Below are 24,670 nucleotides of genomic sequence, written 5' to 3'. Positions count from 1 at the left end.
ACCTCCCCAGTCGCTGGTTTAAGACAATTAGTCCGAAGGGGAACCGGCGGCTCCACATCTAGTCTATCATCCGTGGCATCGGACTCTACAACCAGCACATCCGCCTCAACATTCTCACCTCCCCCGACTGAACCTCTATCTATCAGCCCTCGTCGCTGGGTTATGCCCCTAACACCCGGCAGCCCCATGACCCCGGCCACACCATCCAGCATCATCACAGCATCGTCGACATCTTCTATATCGCAAGAACCCAACGAGTTCGGCATACGGCTAATCTACACCGGCCTGCTCTCCTCCAAAGCGGAGAAGACGCTGCGGACCACGATCCAGAAAGCGGAGCGCAAGTTCCGCATCGGCACGGGCTGGCTGCCCCACGCCACCACCGCGTCCGCGTGCGGCCTGAACGCGGACCTGGTCCGCCGGAGCCTGCTGCAGAACGAGGTGCTCTTCTCGTCCGAGGGCCTGATCCTGCTCGGCCTCGACAGGCTGTACACGTTCAAGGCCGCGCTCGCGGCGTACTCGCGCTCCCGCTTCGCCAGCAGCAGCAGCGGCACTTCATCACCGCTTTCCTCATCCTCGCACACGCCCACGCCCACGCCCAGGATCGCGGATATCGAGGACGCGGTGGACTCGCTCCGACGCCTGGTCCTCGCTAACGGCGGCCGCCCTGTGTCGAAGGCGGATCTGTATCGCAGCTACGACTGGCTCGGCGTCAACGCGCGCGCGCTGCGCGACGTCGAGGGCATGTATAGGCGTGCTTACGGCGGCCCGGAGCGCGTCGGCGCGTTCGAGGTCACGCCCGAGGAGCGGGAGCGCGAGGCTAGTAGCAGGCCCGTTGTTAAGATCGGTTCGCCGCCGCCGCCTAAGACGCAGACTACGCCCGTGCTTAAGCTCGACACGCGGCTCGCGACGGCGACGACGACGCGGATTTTCAAGCCGAAGGCTAAGAGCGTGACGCATGCCGTACCGCAGGCACCGCAGACGCAAATACAAACACAAACTCTAAGTGGGGGCGAGGTCCAGAAAACGCAAGGCGCTGAGGTCGTGGAGCTGGAGATCAAATTCGATAACCTAGCGGCGGCGGAAGACTCCGATAAAGAGGAGGAGGAGGAAGAGCGCACGGCGCGGCCAATGTACGGCGTGCCGTACTGGAACAGCGCGTCGATCGACGAGATGATGCTGTCGCCGTGCGACGGGGCGAGCGTCCGGCAGTCGCAGAAGATGGGCCCGCAGACGCCGAACGGGTACGACGACATCTCGCCCATCACGAGGGGCGAGTGGGGCTTCCTGTTCAAGGGCGACGGGTGGAAGCAAGGGCGCACGGCGGCGGTGGAGACTTGCTAAGAATAGGTCGCAAAAGCATCAGGCGATACAGGACTGAGGCGAAGCGAGGTGTACGTACATCGTGGCGTATTTGTATATATATAGATGGACGTGTGTGTACATGTACCTGTTTTTGGGCCACGGCGAGATTGTGAGATTGGGATTTGAGATTGGCATATTTAGATGATACCCGCTAGATTTACTATTCTGAAAATTTTTGTGCATATTTAGCTAGCTAGCTGCCTGTATTGTATTTAATCTTCACCGGGCGTGATAGGAATGGGTAGGGAAATCAAATAAATAAATAAGGATACCCCAAATTTGGTCTCAATGCTGATAGAACGCCGACTTATGCTATGCGATGTGATTTTGCTGCCGTGGCTCATTCATCTGTGGCCGTCGACAATTCATAATTCTAATTGCTGAACGGAACCTACTCATCCCCCCTTTTACCCTTAAGCGTCGCAAATACTTATGTTTCCTCCAAGCTCGACGCTACCGAGAATCCGCAGCTTTCTGGCTTTCTTCAGGTTTTAACGTAACCCGCCCTTCCTTCCTTCCTTCCTTCCTTCTTTACTCCTCTCAATTAGAGGAACCAAAGCGGAAAAAAAAAAAAAATCATCGCCACCCATACTGCGCACCAGCCTCGCTCCTCTTCCCCTTGCCAGCAGCGAAGCTCTCCTCGAGGGCCTCGCGCTGGTTCTGGGCCTGGCTGACGAGCTGGCGCAGGTTGTGCTTGCCGGCGGCGGCGATGGCGCGGACGGGGTTGTACGCGGGCTGCAGCTGGCCCGCGGCCCGCAGCGCCTCGTTGTGCGCGTACTCGCGGTCCGTGTCGAAGTTGACGACGCGGCTCGCCGCCGGGATCGAGGAGGCCGAGCCGCCGCGCCCGAAGAGCTCGCGGCGCGCCGCCGCCGACAGGTTCATGGACGTGGCGAGCGCGTCGAGGGATAGGTCTGAAGAGGTGGTGCTGGATGCTGTTTGGGGTGGCTGGTTGGAGGAGGAGGTGGCGTGTTGCGCGTCGTAGGCGGCGAATTCGTCGGCGGGTGTGGGTTCGGAGGTTTGGAACATGGGCTCGTAGGTTGATGGGTAGTTTTGAGATGCAACGCTGTCGTTTCCTTGTGTTGTTTGCTCGTCCGATATGGAGAAGAGGCTTATCTTCTCCCTCTTTTTCGGGGGTGGGCTTGCTTCTTTGGGAGGTGGTGCTGTGGGAGCAGTTGTTTCGGATTTTGGCGTTGTAGTGGTGGCTTTTGGTATCGTGGCAGATTTGCCCAAAGTGCCCTTCTTGTTCGGCTTCCTGGATACTGATAATGGCCTGAACATCAGGGGTTTGCCGACTAATTTGACTTCCTCTGCTGGCTTCTGCTCCGCCGGTATCGAGGGTTGCTTCGCCGGGGGTTCTGAATCTTCGCTTCTCGAGACTGTCTCGTCTGTGCCTCCCTCGCCATCCTCATTCGCCTCTCGGCTGAAACCCGGCGCAGCACCGGTCTTCAGATTCACACCAGGTCTCGGTGCTGGTTTCGCGCTCCCACTACTACTACCTGCCACGGCAGGCTTCTTTCCGACGTTTTTGGGGGGTGGTAGGAACGAGTTGAAGCCACTGAACGTGCCGCCTCCTCCGCCTCCTAGCCTCGCGCGCTTTGCAGGTGGCGCGTCGCTTCCATCGGCGGGTTTACTCTCGTCGCGATTAGAGGCGCTCTGGGGGAGGTTGACGAGGATCTTGCCTGGTTTCGCGCGGTCGACGACTTTCTGGAAAGGCCGCTTACCACTCGCTGGTGCTGGTGCCGGTGCTGCTTTTAAGGACGGTGCGGGCGCGGGCTGGGGCTGGAGCTGGGTGACAGGCTCGGAGTCTGATTCCGAATCAGAGTAGTCGACGAGTCCCATTTTCGCGATGTGAAAACGTCGTGTTGATTATTCGATGATATAATCCTAGCGCTTTATGGTTGCTGTTTAAAAACTTAGGTTGATTGTGGCGTCATTAAACGTTATATGGACTGTGGCGCTTGTTTTGTGGGCACCCTGAGGTACTTACATAATATGCATATATCAAGGCTTATCTAATTTGTACTATTACCTAGCAAGGTACCACGTAGAAGTGACGGCATTCCGTTTATTCCGAGAGTATGTAAATGCCGTCGAACAGCAAATAATTCTCTTGGCTCCTTGCTGCCTTTATAGCGACCCCTTATGAATTTTGTTGGGATTTTCGTCTAGCTCCTTGTTCGACCGAAGAAGAGATCAAAAAAGTACATAATGCGAGAAACACCTAACACAAGAGCTGCTGGTGAAAGGCCCCGGCCAGAATGGGCATTGAGCTCGGTGTAGGATGAATCTTGCGATTCTCCTAAGTCTAGACATGGAATATTATACGTAATGAGAACTACAGAAGACGATCTGGACAATTCCAACCGGCTTCTAATATCACAGGTCGACAAAGTTCTTGCATAGCTGCATACTAGCGGCTTAGCCTACCAGCTACCACGAGGGTATCACATGACAGCATGAAGATGACAAGTGGATCATTTCGATGAAGGATCTGGAACAGATTGATAAGATCATCTTATCAATCTAATCAATCAGCTCACATCTTACGTATCCCTGTCTTGGTATAAGAGACGTAGTGGACAACACGCCACTACTCGTAATTACGAGACTTGCCATGTACGTCCGCCATATCCGGAAAAGTAAAGCTGACGACATGTAGCTCCGGCTGCGGTCCGACCTTGTACGCGTGGAGAGGGCGTGGATGGTTGTCGGTTAAGGTAAAAAGGCAGCTGAGTCCCATGGTTGTGTCTCGTCCTTCGAATAGTCTTCTCGATCTTCATAGATATCTGAATTCGAATATAGTTGACGGAATGGCTGGTCCACAACCAACGCTTAACGAGTTAGCAGCGAAGATTACGGAGCTTTCCGAGACTTTCACCCGCTTCCTCAAGGAAAACAATGTGCCAGAACCCACATTCGCGGCGGATAGCCCAACCAGTTACAGCAACTTGTCGGCGGAAATTTTCATGACGCGTCAGCACCTATTAGATGCCCTGACGGATATGTGGTACCTAACGCAGGGTCCCAGTGAAAGCGTCTTCAACTATGTCCACAACGTGAGCATGCTCATCTAATAACGTCGAATGCATGGGAATTGTGATTATCAACCTAACTTCTTATAGGCCTTGCCTGATGCTGCGGCTCTAAACACATTGAACTACTTCAACTTCTGGTCTGCAGTCCCCCTAACCGGTTCGGCTTCATATGCGGAGATAGCGCGGCATGTTTCCCTCCCAGAAGATGTAATCCGGCGGGTCTTGCAGCACGCAGTAACACTCCGCATCTTCGAAGAGACCGAACCTGGGAAAAGCACATCACTGATCCGGCACAACTCCAGATCAGCAGCACTAGCCCGCTCTTCAGGGCTGAGGGCTCTTGTCTCCACCATCTTAGATGATGCTGGTGCGCCGATGATGGTTTTGAATGAAGCCCTGGACAGATTTAGTCGCGGCAAACCGGAATTGACCCAAAACATAAATGAGACTTCTTTCGCTTTATTCCATAGCGGTGGGCAGTTTGGTAAGCACGGAAATTCTTGGGATTTGCTTGAAAATGATGGTGCAGGAGACAAACAAGGTTGGCGACAGAGGAACTTCGTCGAGTTCATGCGCTATATAAAGGAGATATTTCATCTCGAAGGAGTTGGTAGGTTTATGACCCGAACATATATCATGCATGTAAAAATGCGAAAATTATCATCCCGGCTCTCTCCTGAAATCATTTATGAACACTCACTTACTCTAACAATTTTAGTGCTTGACGCTCATGACTGGAAGGCTGCCGGGAAGGCGACGGTCGTAGATGTGAGTCTTCAGCAAACCACCAATCTTTTGGAAAATGCCACACGTTTTAAAGCTACGTAAGTCGCCATGGATATCGCTAATGTTAGCAGGTTGGTGGTTCCGCGGGCCATGATGCCATAGTATTAGCGCGAAATTTCCCTGAACTCAGCATCACCGTTCAAGATCTAGCGAAAGTAAAGCCAGTTTTTGAGGCGAATTTGCCAGAAGACGTTAAAGACCGTGTGTCTTTCGTAGAGCACAACTTCTTCCAGCCGCAACCTGTCCAGGCCGATATCTATATTTTCAAGATGATTCTCCACGACTGGCCTGATCAAGAGTCATCTAAGATCCTACGGGCGCTAATTCCGGCGCTAAAACCGGGCGCTCGAGTGATCCTTTTCGAATACATCGGTAACCAGGGCGAAAGTGAGCGAGCAGCTCTTCCACGCTCCATTCAGCAAATGGGTACGGCTACGGATCTGCGACTAATGGCTCTGTTTAACGGAAAGGAGCGCCCTGTCGACGCTTGGGCGAAGATTCTCCAAGATGCTGATGAGCGATTCGAGATGGCCAATGTCAAAGCCAATCCGCAAAACTTCTTCGCCGTCATTGAGGCTGTTTGGCGTGGGTAGCTAGATTTTGTTGGCTATCGCCATATCTTATATCGACAAGTTAACAAATAACTTGCGTCGAGCTTGGAGAGACCCCGCTCTCCGGCTCCGATATCTAGGCCTAGGGGCCCTAAAAATGAAAAAGGCATTGAAAACGGGCACTTTGAAGTCAACGTCTAAATTTATGGGCTTGTTTTAATGAAAATTAACGCGTCTTGGCCTCCGTGTGCCAAGGGAAGACACAGGGGAGGCGTGCCGTATAGGATCCCGGCTTCCCCTCTAGTAGCCGCATATTTCAAGTTTGGTGCCGAGAAACCGAATTTTTTATCTCGCATTGCAATGCTGGGTGCGTGAATAGAATTCACGTGGGTTCCTGCATGACACCCACCGAGATTTACGAAAAAGAATAGATCGAATTAAATCTGATAAGATCATTCGCGGATGCTAAGACCCACCCCCGACTGTAGTAATGCGATCTAACCAGTGCAGGTAGGTCCGAAGGCGATGGGAGACAAGTCCCAACCGCGATCGGTCGTGTCATTTGAGTGCAGCCCCCTTTAGTCCGGTCTGCCCCTCTTATAAGAATGAATAATGAGCGTCGTTTCTAGCGCAGGTCGAGTTAGGAACCATCTAAAAAACCACATAAACAGACAGAAATGCCTTTAGCCGTACTTCCTGCACAGCTGGCTGATGTTGAGCCGGTGTACGACGTTTATTTTAAGGCATTCGAAAACGAACCCATACTCCAATTCCTCTACCCCGGAGGCGTCGACAGGCCGGCACACACAGAAGGGACTAAACAATGGTGGGCTCACGACAAGATAGGCTACACGATCAAGTGTATCGATTCTAGTACGGGAAAAATCGTCGGGATGGCTAGTTGGGATGTCTTCTGGCAACCGGGCAAAGAAAATGGATGGGAGCGGCCCGAGGGTATACCATGGTTGGAAGGAGATGAAAAGGCGAGGTGCGAGGGCGTTCTGGGTCCTATGTGGGATATGAGAGAGAAGCTATTTGGCAAAACCCACCGATATATATGTGAGTCCAGATGTAAAACACTTAGACCGTACCTACCATTCAACTAATGTGACGAGGAAAGACCTGAGTGTCATGGCTGTTGACCCAGAACAGCAACGCCGTGGGATTGGGCGCTTACTCATGCAATGGGGTATCAATGTCGCAGAACAACTTAATCTCCCTATATATCTGGAGTCGTCGAAGCCAGGCCTAGGTCTTTACAAGGCTATGGGATTCGAAAGGCTGACACATGTGAGCCTGATTCATAGACAAGAAGTCACCGGGCTGCCGGACGAAGAAATACCTCTAATGGTAAAGATGCCCAGCGCAGCAAAGGGGTTGAACTTCAAGGAGTGGGCCGATAAAGGGTATCCTTCCGGATACCAGACTTAAGTGAACGAGCACAAGAAAACTAATGGAATTAGGAAAATGGCTGAGTTCGAAACGGTAGTGGTCACATGCAAGGGTCGACTCTAAAATAAGGGGGAATATACTCGGATTGTCGGTTTAACATGCCATATTAGTCTTCCATATCTCTTCGGAATTGACTATTTAGAGTCAGCATCTGATATATAACAGCAATGAATATTAAAAAATCAATACAAGATCCATAAAACTGTCTTGTACCAAATAGCACAGCCCACGTAGGGAGGAATGCTTGCTAAGGCTACACGTAGCCAAATCGCTACGTTCAATACAGAGCCTCCGGACTGCTTCCAGGTGTTACCTAGCGAATAATGATAATCAACATAAATCCGATGTAACCTGAGAGAAAGCTTGGAACAGACAACATGGCAGCGACAGAATATAGATTGAAGAGAGACATGATCCTATCTGGTACAATCTGTGCCCCTATTGGAACAAGTTTCTCCATTACTAGGGTGTTCCTCGTAAGGTGAGGCACAAGCATCTACCTATGTAATAATTCTGAATTGCCCATATATGAGAAACGAGATGAACCTGACTTGCTTTATTATAATCTAGCCTACCAGAATGTAGGAGAATGTCTAAGGTGCACCTTTAACCTAACCCTAACCCTAACCTCTGATTTATTAGGCAAGTGGATTAGTAAGATAAGTCGGCCATGCACGGGCCACTTTGCGACGCTAACAGATTACCTAACAGACTATTACCTAAGAAATTACCTAACCGCCCGATTTACGTTCACGCTGGTTGCCCTTGTTCAATTGTGGATCAACATCAACCATCCCCATTCATCATCCCTCCTACATAATCGCAACAGTGCTGTGACAGGTGCACGCGCAGGGTCCTGTATCTTATTTACTGACGACATCATGGAATCGTCGTGAGCATGAATACTGCAGTCTTTCTTTTTTCTTAACTAAATTCACTCGTTATCTACCATGTCGCTGATACGGGTGGAGGAGTATGTAACGACACCACGCTACCGTTTACCTGATCGATACCTAGGAGATATGCTAACCTCGACTCGTGCTCTAGTTTGGTCTCGTACCAGCTTCGAACAAGCTACCTCAACGAAGTCGCTGATGGTGTTGGCGAGCGCCTTATCACTATCAATGATACCTTCCTCAACACCGCTCCTTTCAAAGCCGCTGGCTGGCGATCTAATCCGTCATACATCAAACGAACCCATTCGCCCCCGATACCCACTGCTATTGCCTCTGAATACTTTCAGGCCGCGCCCAGAGCCACCGGCCTAACGCTTGAGGATGAGGCAGAAGAGGGTGGCATGCTAACTGGAGGTGGGGGAGACACATTGGGACCCGGAAGCGCATTGAAGCGTCGAAGAGAAAGGCGCCGCGAACAGATGGAAGAAGACGATAGCAGTGACTTGAGCGACGAGAGCGATGATGATACCGATCAGAGGGCTGCCCAGCAAATACGATTTGCGAAGATGCCACTTAGAAGTCGCGCTGGCTCGTCGCCAATTCAATCGTCTAATCTACGTCAAGCCACCACGATGTCATCTCCACGCACCGCCCCAGCACCGAGACGAGGGTCGCAACCTACGTTAGAGACCGTTAAGGAACGGCCACGACGAGACACCGTCACTAGTAGTGAGGTTTCATCCGACAACGAATTCGATGCTTCGGGTTTCCATAAGAATCGAGAGGCCGCAAGAGCCAGGGCGGCGAGGTTGCATTCTAAATCTTCCGCGGAATCAGGTCAGGGTATCAAACGCCAGGGGAGCGAATTGCTGGCCGAAGAGGACGAGAACTCAGACGCATCCGATACATCATCAGCTTTTGTCGCAAGTGTTGATTCGACTTCTATCTTGGATACTGTTGAGAACCCGGCGGTAGGTACCTCGCCTGGTCAACAGGTCGTAGGAACCGTGCCGAAGCAGTTGCTTCGTCAGTCCACAGTGAGAAAACCGCCGCCTCCGCCTCAGTCGCAGATGCTTCAAGCCCTACCCCCTCCTCGACCTATGAGCACAATCAGGCCCCTAAGCATGCTTCAGCCTCGTAGTCTGCTATCAGAATCTTTTAAAGCGAAGAAGACTAAGCCATCCATGCCATTTGACACGTTCGCAACCTTGTCTGGTCAAGGAGATCCTGACCCTCTTCGAATGCGAATTTACGCGCCATTCTCCGAAGATCCTGAAAAGCCTTTTGAGGTGCTCATACGTCGAAATATTCAAGAGGCAGATGGAACTTTTAGGCCAGTAACTGTTGCTGAGTTGATTGGTCTGAGTCTATGGAGGTACCATGCTGAAAAGCTCCAACCTCCGGTACCTGCTGATAAGCTGAATGTGAATTGGTGGACGTTGAGAATGGTTGAAGAAGGCGGCGAAGTGGATGACGATTTTGAACCGCTGGATCGTAAGAAACCCGTCAATTCGTTTACTACGGCAAACAACAGGGCAGCAAGATCGCGGTCTGCATCTAAAGCCTACGACGAGTTTGCCTTGGTACAAGCTTCGGAAGCTGGCTTCATAGACAACCAGTCTCAGACTCCCCAGTATGAGCAGCAAAATGTAGCGGAACCTGTGGCTGATGAAGAGGCGACCCCAAAGAGTACGCCCCAACCACAAGCTTCCCCATTGACGGCATCACATCCGCGCACGAATCCAATCATCACAACCACTTACCGGGTGGACGCACCGCTGGCCGATAAACCTGAGCGGAAGCTTGACGCGCCAGCTGCAAGTAGAGGTCAACATAAACTTCTACGGGTTCGTATTATGTCATCCGATATCGCCCCTGGACAGATGGTTACTCTTGATGTCACAACGGATATGTACTTGGCTGAGGTTCTTGATCTTATCTGTCGTAAGAGACAACTTGACAAGAATATACATGTCCTTAAACTCCCCGACTCCGGAGCTGTGGTCTACGAGGACCGTACAGTTTCGTCTATTGGCAACGCCATGGACCTGGAACTTCATCGTCGCCGCTTTGCAATAGATGGTTTAACAATGACAGGTTCTCCTAGCAGTCCATCACCCAAGCCACACGTATGGAATGAGGTGCCCCAGAAGGGGAAGAAGAAGCTCATGACGACGCATCCCCTTGCCCAGGAAACCATGATGCAAGATGAGGCCGGTAGTGGTGATGTGAAATACAAGAAATACACCGTTTGGCGTAAGCAACCGATGAGGTTTGTCGGCATGAATGAGCGAATACTTGTCATTGATGGCGAGTACGTGTATATTCAGCCATCCTCTGGGGGCAAGGCAACGCGCGAAGGAGGCAAGACTACAACTGTTCACTTCAGTAACGTCGTTGGGTGCAGTGTTTCTCGCCGCCACCCAACCAACTTTAAGGTATGCCGATACGACACTCTACTCATGCATTTAATTCAGATGCTAACGTTGAATATAGCTTCTCGTATATAAAGCTACTGAGAGCAAAAGGTATGACTTTGAAGCCAAGAGCACCCAAGAGGCAGCAGAGATCGTGCGTGAACTTAAGAAGGGAATTTCTCCTTACAACAGGGACATATAGGGAATGCCCTTGAAGGGCACGCTTGGAGAAGCTGTTATTCAGATCTAGTCAGAGCACGGAACTCCGCCCGTGAGTTTCTGTCAGCTAAAGTCGTGATGATTTAGGACATGTCCACCGGGAGGCTCGGACACCTATCTCACAGACCACACAATGTGTACGCCACCGTTTGTCATTCTACCATGGAGCCGTGGAGTTTAGGGCTAAGTAAGTCGGTCCAACGTTGAATGGACTGGACAGATGTTTGCCTTGCCGTGCAATACAAAGTTTCCCAGACGACGGTGGGATTTAAGTCTTCGCTGGGCATATCCTTGACTGTCGCATGCGCAGTTTAGCTTAAAAGTGATCGTTTCAATATGGTGCTCCTAGGTCAAAATCCCGAGGGGCTTACCTGTCTGGTAGGTACTCATGGATACCATGCGTGGCGTAAAGCTTTCTTTTTTATTTTTCCTCATCGGGTCGCAATCCAATGGTCTGGTTCGCTTCGGGACCTTGATCGGAATTCGTGTCGAAATCTAAGAAATTCCGGGTTCATTAATATGGCGTGGGAGTTTCCGAGAAATATGCAACTTTAGGGGTGCGTGTTCCAATCATTACATAGGCGAAGGCAGCCAATCATGCTGACAAACCAAGGCATTCCCTCCGTATATTAAACCATCCATGGATCCTCCAATTCTCACGGGTTGAATGCATCTTGCCACTGTCCTGGCGGTGTACATTTCGTCGCAGTTGTCAAACTAAAATGGCGGGCGTATTCTTTCACCCCCAGTTAATCCGCACACGGTTCTAGACATGCTCGCGACTGTATGTACTATGCCGCAAATGCTCCGCCCTTCAAGTGGGAGAAATCGACAAAAGCAGGAAAGAAGGCTGGCTTATATTTACATTTGGATCTTTACCTTGGTAAGAACAATGCCTAGGTGATATAATGGATTGAAACTGGAATATGCCGGTGAGGTTACAGAAGTGACACGGATCATGATGAGGCTGATGTCCAGGCACTTCCTCTCTAGTCAGATTATACAACAGCCAGTTTGAGAGCACTCATTGTATTTGGCTGGCATGTGTAACTGTATCGGCCCGGTTTGTATGCTTGTGCTTTGCTTCGAACTAGAGGGGGGTTACCTAGGCAGGCCAACAGATGAACCAGCCCTGAGCCATGTATTCGGTAAGACATCCCGCTCAGGAGACAAGGATATGCCAGATAAGAGCTTAAACTGTTTATATTACTGAAGAAGGTAGTGTTTAGGGGCAGTTAATTGTCATTCGATATGTCGCAGGTAGATGGCACCGGGCGATATGAGACGGCGAGCTTTGGTAGACGGTTACACGCGAGAAGGTCAAATCACACAATACTCATCGTGTAACTATATCACGGCAGCGAAATCAAGTATATCTTAGAGGCGGGTAGCAAACAAATAAATTGGACGGGGCAACACTGGATGCTGCAGGAGACGGGTGGTGACATGAAGTATTATTAGCAAGAATTTTCGAGACGGAAGGGAAAAAAGGGGTAAGCGGCAAAACTACCAGCAAAATTATCTGATTCTGATTTACACATACTAGTACTACATACCTATCATCTATCTTGATACATCCATACCTACGTATTTAAATATCCTAAATTCTCTCAAGAGTATGTAAGTATAGACAAGCAAAGAAGTACCCATGTCTTTACGTACATATATTAATTCATTAATAGATGTACGCAAGTACTCACCCGTAAACAGCTTAACCCACCGATTTCATCCAAACCGATCGACTTGATCGGATCTGCTCGCCCATAAAACATTGCCATGCCCAAGCAACAGACGGCAATTAATTCATCTGAATTAAAAAAAGCCAAATAGTTCCATTTCGGGTTTAGATACCTGAGTAACGTACAGGATCCCTAATCAGTCTCAAATCTGAGGTGCGACTGGAAAAGATATAAGCGCAGAATTGAAATTGCAAAACCTTCCCACTTTCCTCCTTTTCTCACAAACACTCAAACCACTTACTCAAACCACTTACGCTCTTTCCACATCTCGTCCCCGACCAACTCAAACTTCCAGCTACTCAACTTACTTAACTTACTTACCTAACTCAACCACAAACAATCTTCTCTCTCTCGTTCATTTTCTCTTCTTTACATCTCTCGTCATCAACCCACATTTACGTTCCGTCAAACATCTTTCGTCTATCATCAAGATCATTACGATCATCACTACTCTATTATTCCGCAATCAAACATCTTCCACAGAATACTTCGAGTAGACTACGTAGTTCACATCTTCAAGATGCAGTACTCTAAGGTTCTTATCACCATGGCCATGATTGCCATCGGCGCAGTAAGTTTTCTTTCTCATCAATCTGTCACAACACCCATAACATATCATCGTCGCCCTCGTTACCTTCCCTCCTATCACACTACCACATCGTTATATTTACATCACACTCCAACCATTCTACCTATTACATATCATCTTCATACCATCTACCTTTGTTTATCATGTATATTTATTTACCAAATATTAATGACTAACTTTCTCATCGCAGGTCGCAACCGAGGCCGACACCTGCTCTTGCGGCATCGTCTCGACCACTACGGTCACTGCCGCAACCTACTCTGTGCAATGCAGCACCGCAATCGTTGGTCTCTCTACCACCTCGACTAGCATTCTCGAGACTGCTACCCCCTCAACCATCGTGGCTTCTACTACTACTGTGCCCGGCTCCGCTTCCGGCTCGGTCACCTCGGGTGGTACCGGCAGCACCACTGCTCCCGGCTCTGAGACTCACCCCTCAGGCAGTGCCAGCGCCAGTTCTACTGGCATCGGAAGCTCCACCGAGAGCCAACCTCATTCTGCCAGTGTCACTGAGACTCACTCGAGCACCCATCCCGCTAGCACTCCTTCTAACACCAACGCCACCCCTACGCCCTCTTCGGCTGCGGGTTCCGTGCCTACTGGCGTGATGGGCATCAACGGTGTGCTCGGCGGAGCAGTCCTTGCCGCTTTGGTCCACATCTAAAGGAGAGAAAAAGACCTGTTGATGGGAGGAGGGGTTATTCTGGCAATCACAAGGCAGAATGGTCTTTTCACTATTTGACTGCGTTCGATTCTTTTCTGTGGATACATTACCATACTACTGGTATCGACTTTGCATTATCGCGTTTTTCATGCATGGATGATGAGGCAGGTTTTAATGATCACAATGTACTCTAGGGTTCGTTACGTTTACGTTGCATACTGATGCCTTCATCACGAAACTTGCGGGGAGGGGAAAGGGAACGGAAAACGGAATTGGGCTTGACTTGATGAATTTACCTATTGGCCCTGAGTGTTTCTCATATGACGGAAACATCGTACTCGGGCAATGGTTACCTTAATACTCGCAAATTCACACATTACCAAGTCTAACTTACTATCTTACTGTTTACATACCATTACCGTGACTGATTGTTGACTTAATCTTCTAATCTCATCGTCGTAAGTGAGCCACAATTCGTACCCGCCCTCATTGATAACTCGATGAGAAAGTGATTCTGTCACCACCTTCGTAGCAACCCTCGTACATCATCTCGCCGTGTAAATCTTTGATATACTTCCCAGTTAGCGGATCGTTTATACCGAGGTCGCTTTAAAAATTGATTTTATCTTAAAACACAACAAAGTACCAATTCATTCGGCATAAATAGCGACTTTCACAGTACTGACGAATATAACTTACAAGATCCATACCTATACAGCATCCACCATAGGATTTATTTATTCACAACTTCGACGCCCCGCTCTCCCTAGCGCTATCCATCCTCACCCCTTCATCGTCCTGCTCCGCCACCGTCAGATCCGGCAGCGAAGCCGGCATTATGCGGCGCGGCGCCGAGCCGGGGACCACGGCGTACGGCGCGAAGTCGGTCACGCCGCCCAGCTCGCGCAGGTAATCCTCGTCGAGCAGCAGGTGGCCGTTGACGGAGGGCGCGGGCGCGCGGAGGATGGCCAGGACGGCGTCTGAGAATATGGTTGGTTTGCGCAGGTCCCGCGCCGAGGAGGGGTTGTTGAGGGTGGTTTTGGCGGTTGCGGCGGATTCTATCGCCTGGGATTTTTGGTTAGGTGGATGGTGGCTTTTGTTATGGATATTAAGTATTCGTTGGGTTACGAGGATAGGGGGTTAAGACTGGGACTTGGGAGTACGACTAAGAGAGAGAGAGAGAGAGAGAGAGAGAGAGAGAGAAAGATGTGGTATTGTGGAGAATGAATGAATAGGAGAAGGTGTCAACTTACAACCGCCGGCCACAAGCTAGTAATCGCCATGTCCTTTAGCCCCTGCCTCTCGAAATCCATCGCGAGGCCCTTGGTCAGCACGCTCATGCCCACCTTGCCCATCGCGTACGCCGCCTTGCCGCGGAAGAAGCGGCTATAAATAGGCGGGCTGACTACGACGATCCGGCCCCGGCTCTGTTTGAGGTGTGGCAAGGAAGCTTGGACGGCGCCGTAGAGACCCTCCGGGTTCACGCGCTGCATTAGCTGGAACCGCTTCATCGGCGTCTCGTCGACGGACGCCCACCATATAGCTCCAGAGTTGTAGATTAGCGCGTCTAGACGGCTGTAGATCTAAGGTATGGGGCTCTGGTGTTAGTGGAGAGTTTACTTAGTTTAGGTGGGTATGCTAGAAAAGGGGGGAGAGGTGAGGAGAGGAAAGGAAAGGAGCTGACCTCGATGGTTCTGTCTACTAGCTTCTGCACGCTGGCGAAGTCCCTGACGTCTACTGGGATCGCGGTTGCTCTCCCTCCCGCCTCGATGATCTCCCTCTCAACTGTGCTGATGGTCGACTGAGGGGAGTTGGGGTCTGGTGGAAATGGCACGGTGGTTTGGGCGTCGCTTGTTGATTTTGCTGCGACGACAACTATATAAATGTTACTAAGAGTAATTATGTGACTCAATGTATAGGTATATATACAAACTTACCCGCGTACCCATTCTTCGCTAGGTCGATGGCGATCTGTCTCCCGATGCCTCTTGAAGCACCAACTACCAATGCGACCTTGGTATTGGCCGCCATTGCTACATTACTACCTAGGTACGCAAAAATAATACGCAAGATTATGATGTTTAGGTATAGAAATACGAAAACATGAACAAAGAACTACATGTTCCTACCCATTCCAAGGTGTATGTTCGATGAAGCCGACGAGATCACTAATCCCCTATCCTTATACGAAATACAGGAAGTTAACCGCTGGAGAATAGTGGATCCACGGGAGCAGCCGAGGCTTAATATGTAGACCCACTTATCCAATATATCTTTCATATAGGTAGGATATTGCACAAAGGAGGGACTAGAGGGAATACCAAGATTCAAAAAGTGATAGGTCATATGCAGTAAGGACTACCTGGTATATACAGAACATAACAAAAGGGGGTATTTTCCGTCGTCCCTCATCTCTAATTCAACCTCGCTCTAGTCGAACTCCTGCCAGCACTAGGTATAGATATGCCTGGTTTCCAGCTCAGACATCAAACTTGCATTTGACATCCCCAATGTCTAACATCCGGGTGATACGGGATCACCAACCTGTCATACGCGGGCGCCCGCTAGGTGAACCCTTAATACAGCCACGGCCCTACAATCGAGTACGTCAGCTCTCGGCACTTTTATTTTTATTTTTTTAAAAAAGGGCAACTCTTCCCGGGAGGAGCCGCCACGGGAGGACAGATATGTCTTACCTGGGATGAACCGGTTTTCCTGCTCCCTAAGCGTCGGGATCTTCAGCACTTCGCTGTGTATGGCGTTCATCGCCGCCAGCGCGTCGTCCGCGCCCACGACGAGCGATATGTTGATCTTGCTCGCGCCTTGACTTATCAGGTATATGCTGATCTTTTCTGAGGCTAGCGATGATAGGATCTCGTCTAGGGTGTTGTTGTTAGTGATGTGATGTCGGTTTACGGAGAGTTATGGGTATAGTCAAAGGGTAACTTACTGGATACGCCGACCATGTTTCGCATCTTGTGGCCGACCACTGTTACGATAGACATATTAGGCGATATGCCAACTTGGCCGAACCGTTCGAGCTCCTCCTTAAGCCTTAATAGCGCGCTGGCGTCGCTTGGTGCTTGCACTGCCAAGCTGACATGCCTTTCGCTCGTAGCCACGAGGTCTGCGGGGATCTTATTCCGCTCGAGACGGTCGAACACCTGCGTTAGAAAACCTTGGGACTTGGTGTTTCTGTTGCAGACTACATTGATTAGGAGAATGTCGTCTTTCACGGTCACTGCCGTGGGTTTTCTGCGCTCCTGCTCCGCCCCGTGGTACCCGTTCTTCAGCATGAAACTAGAAAGAGGAGGGGTCATTCGGGGAGAAGAGTTATTAGAATCCTCTGACAAGCTGCTTGCTGGACTGGTAGGACCGGGACTAATGGTCGATGGGTAGATGATGGTGCCATGCCCCAACGGCTTGAAGACGTTTTTCAGACGCAGTGGTATGCCAGCGTCCCGGATCTGATCCATCGTCAATGGGTGGATGACCTTCGGTGAAGTCAGTAAGCCTCGTCTCTCATTGGAGGTGAATCTTCTCACCTCGCTCCCATAGTATGTCAATTCCGTGGCTTCTTCGTCTGTTACTGTCGATAATAGGCGTGCCGACGGTACTTTCCTCGGGTCTGCTGTGAATATGCCGTCGACTTCTTTCCAGATCTGAAGCTCGTCTGCTCCCACCGCTACCGCGCACATAGCTGCGCACAGATCGGAGTATCCCCTCCCTACCGTCTGCAGCAACGAGTCCGGCATTATGCCAAAGAACCCTGTGATTCTTAGTACCTGTCATCCAGATTTGGTACCCGAGGGCTTATCTTACCTGTCACGATAGGGATTGAATTCCCACATTCTCGAATCCGCCCACATATTTGGTCGGACAAGACATGATAGAACTTTGGGCCCAGCCTTTCGAGCGCAGCCACCTGATCGTGGATGGAGCTGCCAAAGGCAGATGAGACGATGTCGTCAAGGAAAAGGGGTCGCGCTAGCGTGCCCTAGACTAAGTTTAGCTCACCCATCGAACGATTAGTGTCGATCTCGGGATTTGAGTGGAACTTACTGTGCTCGTCAGGCAAGCCGCCACGATCATAGAAGCTAGCTTCTCTCCGATAGAAATGACGCGGTCTTTGGACCGTGGGGATAATTCTCCGACGATCTGGGACTAGCACGTTAGCTTGGGATCCATGCGAGATAAGAGCTAATCCCGACTGACCTGAGCGGCGATTAGGAATCTCTTCAGACCCTCGCACTCCTTCTTGATGCTAGACGCCGTATCTTCGAAGATCTGCCCACAAGCTGATACGCGTGCGGGGGAGCTTGCAAACGCCTCTAGCAAGTTCAAGTGGGTGTCCTTGATTAAGTCGATAATGTCCATCAGCCGCTTCTGGGCTTCGATACCTAGCTCGGCGTATGCTATGCATTGCAGCAACAAGCTCGTCGTCCCGCTCGCCTTCAGGGTCCCCGAGAAGGCTGAGCAGACAACAATAAGATTGTTTGCTCCGGCGTACTGCGGAATGATGCTAGTGCATATCGTATCCAGCAGCTTTCCCAAGCTAGTGCCGCCGTATTTCTGGACCAGCCAGGGCTTGCTCGCCGTCGCGGTCACCATGACGATGTAAGGGATGGTAATTGTAACACCTCAAGATGTAAAAGTTCTTTCTTTCCGTGTAGCCGAGGAGAAAGGAGAAGTGGCTTAAGATTGGGAACACGAGAGAGGAAGTGTTGGTGAGGTGGTTTGAGTTGATTCATACACGAGATTCGAATCTAGCCAGGCTGGCCGGTGTTCCTTTTTTTATGCTCCCCCCCTGAGCTGCCTTAGCTGCCTCTTTGGGTCGAAGCCAGGCCAGCCCATCGCCAAGAAAAAACCCACTCAACCCGCCGTCGGCGACGGGGAGCAAAGTGTTAGCGAAGCTTGGATCGCCCACGACCAACCACAGGCCGCCGGGATTGCGTCAGGTCGGGATAGTTCTACCGCGAACTTCGAGCGAGTGGCACTAAGCGAGAATGGAAAAACATTTGGCGTGGGCCGACGACAATATCATAACACACTCTCCGGATTTAGAAAGAATTTCGAAGGCGAAAAAATAGGGCCGCCGGAAGGGCGCAAAAACAGGGAAAGACAATCAGGTAATCACCGAGGCTTTCGTTGGGCTGGGCTACCTGGGAATTAGGACTTAGCAGGTATATGCGAAACCCCATCCATACCCACCGAGATAGCGTGGGTGCGTTTGTGTGTATGTGTACAAATCTCACACTACGTCCTCCCCACCTACGTACGGCATCCCATGCGGCCAGGTACAGATACCTAGCCGCAAATACTGGGGAACAAAAGAGGGAAGGGGTAGAAAGGTAGAAAGGGCAATCCGTGACAATGCATTGTGGGGAGGAGAGGAGAAAGTTACCCAAATCCCGACCCGGCATTTATGATAGGTTCCATGCGTGATAAATACTATGCATCGAGCAGATCCTCCTTTCCCAAAGCGGGACCCCCCCTTTTCCCCGGACTTACTGGATGCGGCGCTGTTTAGGGTATCGAACCGGCGGCCTTTGAACGTTCTACACTAAGGATCCGGACTAGCGACGGGCTAAAACCAAAGTAAACCAACGGCCGTAGGGTTATCTCTGTGTCAGCTACGGTATCACGATGGGTCCTTTTTTTTCCTTTGGTTTTTGCCTCTCTTCTCACTCAGATCACGAGATTGGGGAATGAGTGAGAGTTTGCCGTGGCATAATTCGGGACCGGATATCGCCGGGAATGGTGGCTTACACATGGCTTCTCTCGCGTTGTATCGAGGTAGCTTTGTTACTACGGCTCCAGTCAGTCGGTTTACTCGCAGCCGTTGCAACGTAGGATAGTCTAAGCACTCTATTTGCCCCGCGGGGGGGAAGGGATATCGTCGATTTGATCGAGAGAAATTTGTGAGCAGTAAACCGTGGCTTTTCTCTCCGGAGTTTTCTTTCCCTCATGGTCTCAGTTCCAGATGATTCTGTCATCTTGGGCCGCATAACTACGTATACGTTGTACAGAAATCAAGAGGCCCCCCCCCTCCTGAGGCCGCAGAAGCCACCGATGCAGGAGTGAATTACATCAGGACACTGTCATGTCTCTTGTCGACTTGTACCTGTAACCCAAAAAGGGCATATGTGGTGTAATATGACCAAAAATGGGTGATGCTACCTCAGTCTCACCGTCCCCAAAGCGGCATCATACCCCAAAGCATGTACCTACTGTGACATTGCTCCTGCGATAGATTGATGGGAACATTCAATAATAAACAGCCTACATAGAATATTGGCACTAAAAACGACAAGATCCCCCCTAAACTCCCCTTCCCAAAACAGTAAAAGAAAAACGCTTGGGTATACAAAATCGGTACAAACACTTGACTGGAACAAGCCATCCTCCATCCACCCCTCGCAATGATCCTCCTCGCCGATCAAATCACCAAGCCTCCACCTCGCCGGTCAGACTAGCGCCTCCGGGCTGCGCGGTATGCTCCTCGGCGGGGTCGTCGAAGGTAGCGGCGCTGTAATATTGCGGAAAGTCCTTCCTCAGCTTGCCCACGATCAGCGCCGTGAGCTGCTCGAACTCGAGCAGGAACCCGTCGTGGCCATCCGAGGACCGCAGCGTCGCGAGCGTGGCCTCGGGGAGGCAGTTGGCGAGCCGCTCCTGCTGCTCGGGCAGGAACAGCGCGTCCGTCTCGACGCTGACGACGAGGGCGCCCGCCGGTACTACCGCTAGGACCTCGCGCAGCGCGGTGTCGTCTCGGTCCGATACGGGCGTTGATGCCGGTGTCCTGCCGAGCGTCACGTCGTGCGCGTCCATCTTGTTGGTGATGTGCAGGTAGCAGTTGGCGTCGAACCGAGAAATAAACTTCTGCCCCTGGTAGTGCAGGTACCCCTGCGCGGAGAAGGAAGGGTCGCGCCTCGCGGCCCAGCCCTTGCGTTCCGCGCGCTCCCTGGCGTCGCCCGGTGCCGCCATAGCCGTGGCCGTGGACGCGACGCCCGGAACGTCCGTTCGCGGAAGGTCGAGCGGTGGCTCCGTTACCGTCCTCGGCTTCTGCTGTTGCTGCTGGCGCGGTGGCTTGCGGCCAAATCGCTCGTCGAAGCTCATGCACGAGCGGTACGTGAGCATGGCTACCATGCGCGCGGCGGCCAGACCAGCTGATGGCTGGCCCTCGGGCCGCGGTTCGTAGTAGCCGTCGTCGAACCTGGGGTCAGAATAGATGCACTGGCGCTGCGCCTCCGCCCACGATATGCCCCAGGCACTATGGTCGGCCGCCGTCGCGATCGGCACGATACTCCTGACATACCCGGGAGCTGTGCAGAGCGGCCACTCGAGCGTCGTCATGCCGCCCATCGAACCTCCGATTACGGCGGCTACGGATCGGACGCCTAGGGCATCGAGGACATGCTTGTGTGTTCTATGCGCAGACATCGTGTTAGTATCGACTTTCAATGTTCCGATGTGTTGTCTATATTCGTGTTTTGCATACCTCACATCGTCGCGAACCGTCGTCTGCGGAAATTCGCTGGCGTACTGCCTTCCCGTCCGAGGATCAACTGTAAGGGGCGATGCGCTCCCGTAAGGTGACCCGAGGACGTTGGCGCAGAAGATGAAAAAGTGCGCCGGGTCGAACGCCTTGCCGCGACCAAGGAGTGGACTCCACCAATCACTGATATCACTGCTGCCTGTGAGAGCGTGGCAGATAACCAAGACGTTGTCTCGAGCTTCATTAAGTCGTCCCCATGTCTTGTAGGCGATCGGGCAAGATTCTAGTATCTCGCCCGAGTCGAGGACGAGCTCCGGTATGACTGCGAATTTCTGCCCCTGAATGAGGCTGGCATAGTAATTGTCAGGATTCGGGTTGCGATCAAGAACTACGATGTGTTAGAGTGTCTTTCTAGGATAGCTTGGCCAAGGCCCACTTACGAGTTGCCATATCGTAATGATGTGAAAGAGAAATGTTTGTTGGTGGGTTCGCGAAATAGGCTGAATTACGAAGTCAAGATTGGCAAGTTTGAGCGAAGAGAGAAGCTATCTAAGAGCTATCTTAGAGCTAGCTGATAGATAGGTAGTATGTATCATATCTGTATATAGCTCGGATCCGCGCAGTCCCGGTCATAACTAGAGTCCCGATTATCTGGCCAGCCAAATACATGTGTTACTCACCCCACACAAACACCGTTGCAATGGAAACTCCAGATTTGACCTTCCAAGCCGAGAGCTAGGGCGCCGGGGAGCCAGGGAGCAAGTGTACCTAGGGACCAGATACACTACCTCACTAGGTATATCCTACTGCCAGCACCGGTGTTCGGACTACTGCCCAGCGGACCGGGATTTGGTGCTTCGGGATCTGCGTCGTGTCGCAGAGTTGTATGCGCCGTCGTACTACAGGATGTGGGCTCGGCCCCACAATCTACATAGCACGACTAGTCCCATTGACCAAACACCATGATGACATTCCCCACTAGCATTGGGCTTGACTTATAACCGTTATACATAGCTCAGATAGCATGTATGTAGGTGTCGTATCGTGTCGTATCGTATCTTGTACCATACTAGGTATGTAAGCAGCCATCAGCTGATACAGTAACAACGGCTCGTCCCGCATGCTCGTGCGTGTTAGAGGCGTAAACCACATGGATCATCCATGGATCCTCGAGTCCAATAGGAAAATTTGAAATTCTTCACGTTGGAAAGTCTTATTACCCCTATCTTGAAGCGCATATAGACCGTTGCTTTTGCAAGTCGGAACTTAACCTTTCGGACCCATCAACCTGGATACTAGAAACCGCCTAGATAACATGGCAACCACTCGAATCGTGAAAGTGGCGGCTGTGCAGGCTGCCCCCGTTTCCTTCGATCTTGAAAAGAGTTTAGAGAAATTGACGAGATTAGTCGGTGAGGCGGCTTCAGGGGGAGCAGATCTTATCGTGTTCCCGTAAGTCGTTGCGTACTCGATCTACACCAACGCGATAAATTGACGCCGCTCTGCAGCGAAGCGTTCTTATCAGCTTACCCATGGCGTTATGCATTTGATGCCACCATCGGAGCCCGGGAGCCTCGAGGTAAGAAAATCTTGTTTAGACGCAAAAAAAAAGGGCCATGTGATTGACGTCAAGTAGGAAGAGAATGGTATGCGAAATACTACGACTCGGCTGTTGCTGTGCCGTCTCCAGCAGTGGATACCATCTCAAAAGCAGCTAAATCCCACGGAGTGTATATCCAAGTTGGTATAATTGAGAAAGACGGAGGCACTCTGTATTGCACCGCCCTGTTAGTTGGCCGAGATGGATCTGTGTTGCTGAAGCATCGAAAAGTGAGTTTTAGTTGGCCGTTTTTACGACGCCCTATCAAAGCTAAGCGCATATCAAGTTGATACCCACCGCGGCGGAGCGCCTAGTATGGGGAAGAGGGTCGGGAGACGGCCTTGGAGTTGTCCAAACTGATATTGGCAAGATCGGTACATTGATCTGGTAGGTTTTCCTGACTTCGTGCGGCTCAATTTGCTGAGGAATATGCAGTTGGGAGAATTACATGCCCGCCGCGCGAATGGCACTCTATCAGCAAGGAATCGAGTAAGACGACGTGACCACTTGGATGATGGTAAGAATTCCGCTGACTAAACTTCCGACAGAATTTACCTCGCCCCTAATGCGGATGATTTGCCTTCGTGGATTGCATCAATGCAACATATAGCCAAAGAAGGGCGATGCTTCGTTGTCTCGGTAAATTCGGTGTGCAAAGTTTCCGATTTTCCTAAGGACTACCCGCCGTTTACTCCCGAGCATCATGACCGGAAGCCAGATGGGACAAGATGGGAGCCTGACGACATTGTAAACCATGGAGGATCTTTCATCGTGGGTCCACTCGGGATTCCCCTGACGGAGCCAGTATGGGATAAAGAAGAGATAATCTTCTCCGATTTGAAACTGTCAGAAGTCACAGAGTCGAGAGTGAGTCTCCTATCACCGAATTGTACTTACCAACAAAACTAACGAATTATGATTAGCTTGATTTTGATCCGGTTGGGAGCTACGCTCGTCCGGATGTGTTGTAAGTTTCCTCCGAGAGTGAAATTCCCTCGGGATAGGCCGTGGCGACTAACATGCCGATAGTACTCTAACGGTTAATACAAAACCCGGGACAAATGTAAGCTTCACAGGATAGGTTGGGTTTTGGGCTAGGGCGTGAGACGTTAGATTTTGTGTCGTTTCATCGATCGAGGAACACACGTGGTTCGATACACCAGGGTGGACAACCGTAGCTAGATTACTCTGTAGCCCGTAGGGTAAAACCATGAATGGAAAATACCCGGTTTGTACCCGCAGAACGACTCGTAAGCCACAGTTCGTGCTTCCCCTAAAAATGACTGCTCATCTTGACGAACGCATCGTGCCCTGTGAAGGATACCTGAACATGTGAAACGTGACCAATGGCCGAATGGCTCAAAGAGCCTCTCGGTTCTTCTTCGTAGACGAGCGAACCGAAAACCCGGGTCGCCCAGACTCGGTAACGATGATCAGCAAACGCCATTCTACCACATTACCAATTTTTCTTCATCAACCGCCCTTATCACATGTGACAAACGTGCGGGGAACGCCGTCGCCTCACATATGTATGTGACCCCTGTACCTGGGGAATATGGGATATGTCAACAGGAAGCTAGGAGCTGGGGTTGTGGGTCTATCATACGACGATTAGGAAGCCATCGGGCTTTGCTGGTGTTACATTGCAGTCTGATAGCTAAGGTGGCCCACTAGATCCGTATGCCGGATATGGACTGCAAGGAGTACCTTATCTGATGTAGGTTGGCTGGAAGGTACCTCTGGCTGACGAGGGAGCTGCAGGGTGGAGGGGGGTTATGTATGTATACATCCGCAATCCGGACGCCATACGCCTCCAAGTGTATGTTTGTCTCACATACATTTAAGGCCGAGCCTCTCTGCAG

At 51.0% G+C, this 24,670-nt stretch overlaps 9 protein-coding genes across 9 annotated transcripts; 5 read left to right on the top strand and 4 right to left on the bottom strand.

The window, feature by feature from the left end:
• Positions 1-1,744: 1,744 nt before the first annotated feature.
• On the bottom strand, positions 1,745-3,691 carry F4807DRAFT_373287 (mitotic checkpoint regulator, MAD2B-interacting-domain-containing protein). The gene is made up of 2 exons (XM_047995698.1): positions 3,353-3,691; positions 1,745-3,277 (listed from the first exon to the last, which is right to left on the bottom strand). The coding sequence occupies exon 2, from the start codon at positions 3,202-3,204 to the stop codon at positions 1,942-1,944; it is 1,263 nt and encodes a 420-aa protein (XP_047857001.1). The 5' UTR covers positions 3,205-3,277; positions 3,353-3,691; the 3' UTR covers positions 1,745-1,941.
• A 484-nt stretch (positions 3,692-4,175) lies between these two features.
• On the top strand, positions 4,176-5,779 carry F4807DRAFT_457975 (sterigmatocystin 8-O-methyltransferase; the record flags this gene model as incomplete). The annotated part of the gene is made up of 4 exons (XM_048001131.1): positions 4,176-4,421; positions 4,488-5,010; positions 5,119-5,168; positions 5,258-5,779. The coding sequence occupies 4 exons, from the start codon at positions 4,176-4,178 to the stop codon at positions 5,777-5,779; spliced, it is 1,341 nt and encodes a 446-aa protein (XP_047857000.1).
• Positions 5,780-6,414: 635 nt separating this feature from the next.
• On the top strand, positions 6,415-7,168 carry F4807DRAFT_457974 (acyl-CoA N-acyltransferase; the record flags this gene model as incomplete). Its single annotated transcript, XM_048001130.1, has 2 exons — positions 6,415-6,796; positions 6,858-7,168. The coding sequence occupies 2 exons, from the start codon at positions 6,415-6,417 to the stop codon at positions 7,166-7,168; spliced, it is 693 nt and encodes a 230-aa protein (XP_047856999.1).
• Positions 7,169-7,778: 610 nt separating this feature from the next.
• Positions 7,779-10,881, top strand: F4807DRAFT_372627 (SIN1-domain-containing protein). Its single transcript, XM_047995696.1, has 4 exons — positions 7,779-7,831; positions 7,901-8,162; positions 8,237-10,523; positions 10,582-10,881. Exons 2-4 carry the CDS (start codon positions 8,140-8,142, stop codon positions 10,702-10,704), a joined length of 2,433 nt encoding a protein of 810 aa, XP_047856998.1. The 5' UTR covers positions 7,779-7,831; positions 7,901-8,139; the 3' UTR covers positions 10,705-10,881.
• A 1,633-nt stretch (positions 10,882-12,514) lies between these two features.
• Positions 12,515-13,799, top strand: F4807DRAFT_372603 (uncharacterized protein). Its single transcript, XM_047995695.1, has 2 exons — positions 12,515-13,031; positions 13,240-13,799. The coding sequence occupies exons 1-2, from the start codon at positions 12,981-12,983 to the stop codon at positions 13,711-13,713; spliced, it is 525 nt and encodes a 174-aa protein (XP_047856997.1). The 5' UTR covers positions 12,515-12,980; the 3' UTR covers positions 13,714-13,799.
• A 655-nt stretch (positions 13,800-14,454) lies between these two features.
• F4807DRAFT_457971 (short chain dehydrogenase family protein) lies at positions 14,455-15,744 on the bottom strand (the record flags this gene model as incomplete). The annotated part of the gene is made up of 4 exons (XM_048001129.1): positions 14,455-14,778; positions 14,967-15,296; positions 15,398-15,588; positions 15,651-15,744. 4 exons carry the CDS (start codon positions 15,742-15,744, stop codon positions 14,455-14,457), a joined length of 939 nt encoding a protein of 312 aa, XP_047856996.1.
• Positions 15,745-16,016: 272 nt separating this feature from the next.
• On the bottom strand, positions 16,017-18,548 carry F4807DRAFT_372408 (aspartate kinase). Its single transcript, XM_047995692.1, has 7 exons — positions 17,929-18,548; positions 17,776-17,871; positions 17,536-17,710; positions 17,259-17,482; positions 16,664-17,207; positions 16,410-16,592; positions 16,017-16,306 (listed from the first exon to the last, which is right to left on the bottom strand). The coding sequence occupies exons 1-7, from the start codon at positions 18,322-18,324 to the stop codon at positions 16,290-16,292; spliced, it is 1,635 nt and encodes a 544-aa protein (XP_047856995.1). The 5' UTR covers positions 18,325-18,548; the 3' UTR covers positions 16,017-16,289.
• A 1,098-nt stretch (positions 18,549-19,646) lies between these two features.
• On the bottom strand, positions 19,647-21,922 carry F4807DRAFT_373126 (homoserine O-acetyltransferase). Its single transcript, XM_047995697.1, has 3 exons — positions 21,649-21,922; positions 21,212-21,596; positions 19,647-21,139 (listed from the first exon to the last, which is right to left on the bottom strand). Exons 1-3 carry the CDS (start codon positions 21,656-21,658, stop codon positions 20,158-20,160), a joined length of 1,377 nt encoding a protein of 458 aa, XP_047856994.1. The 5' UTR covers positions 21,659-21,922; the 3' UTR covers positions 19,647-20,157.
• Positions 21,839-24,026, top strand: F4807DRAFT_372536 (carbon-nitrogen hydrolase). The gene is made up of 8 exons (XM_047995694.1): positions 21,839-22,660; positions 22,717-22,787; positions 22,845-23,038; positions 23,095-23,195; positions 23,244-23,297; positions 23,357-23,675; positions 23,732-23,775; positions 23,838-24,026. Exons 1-8 carry the CDS (start codon positions 22,524-22,526, stop codon positions 23,887-23,889), a joined length of 972 nt encoding a protein of 323 aa, XP_047856993.1. The 5' UTR covers positions 21,839-22,523; the 3' UTR covers positions 23,890-24,026.
• The last annotated feature ends 644 nt before the right edge of the window (positions 24,027-24,670 follow it).

The sequence above is a fragment of the Annulohypoxylon truncatum genome (genome assembly GCF_022578515.1).
Source record: "Annulohypoxylon truncatum strain CBS 140777 unplaced genomic scaffold F4807scaffold_7, whole genome shotgun sequence".
NCBI classification, from domain to species: domain Eukaryota; kingdom Fungi; phylum Ascomycota; class Sordariomycetes; order Xylariales; family Hypoxylaceae; genus Annulohypoxylon; species Annulohypoxylon truncatum.
The sequence above is the reverse complement of the archived record's forward strand: the minus strand, read 5'-3'. Positions and strand labels throughout refer to the sequence as shown.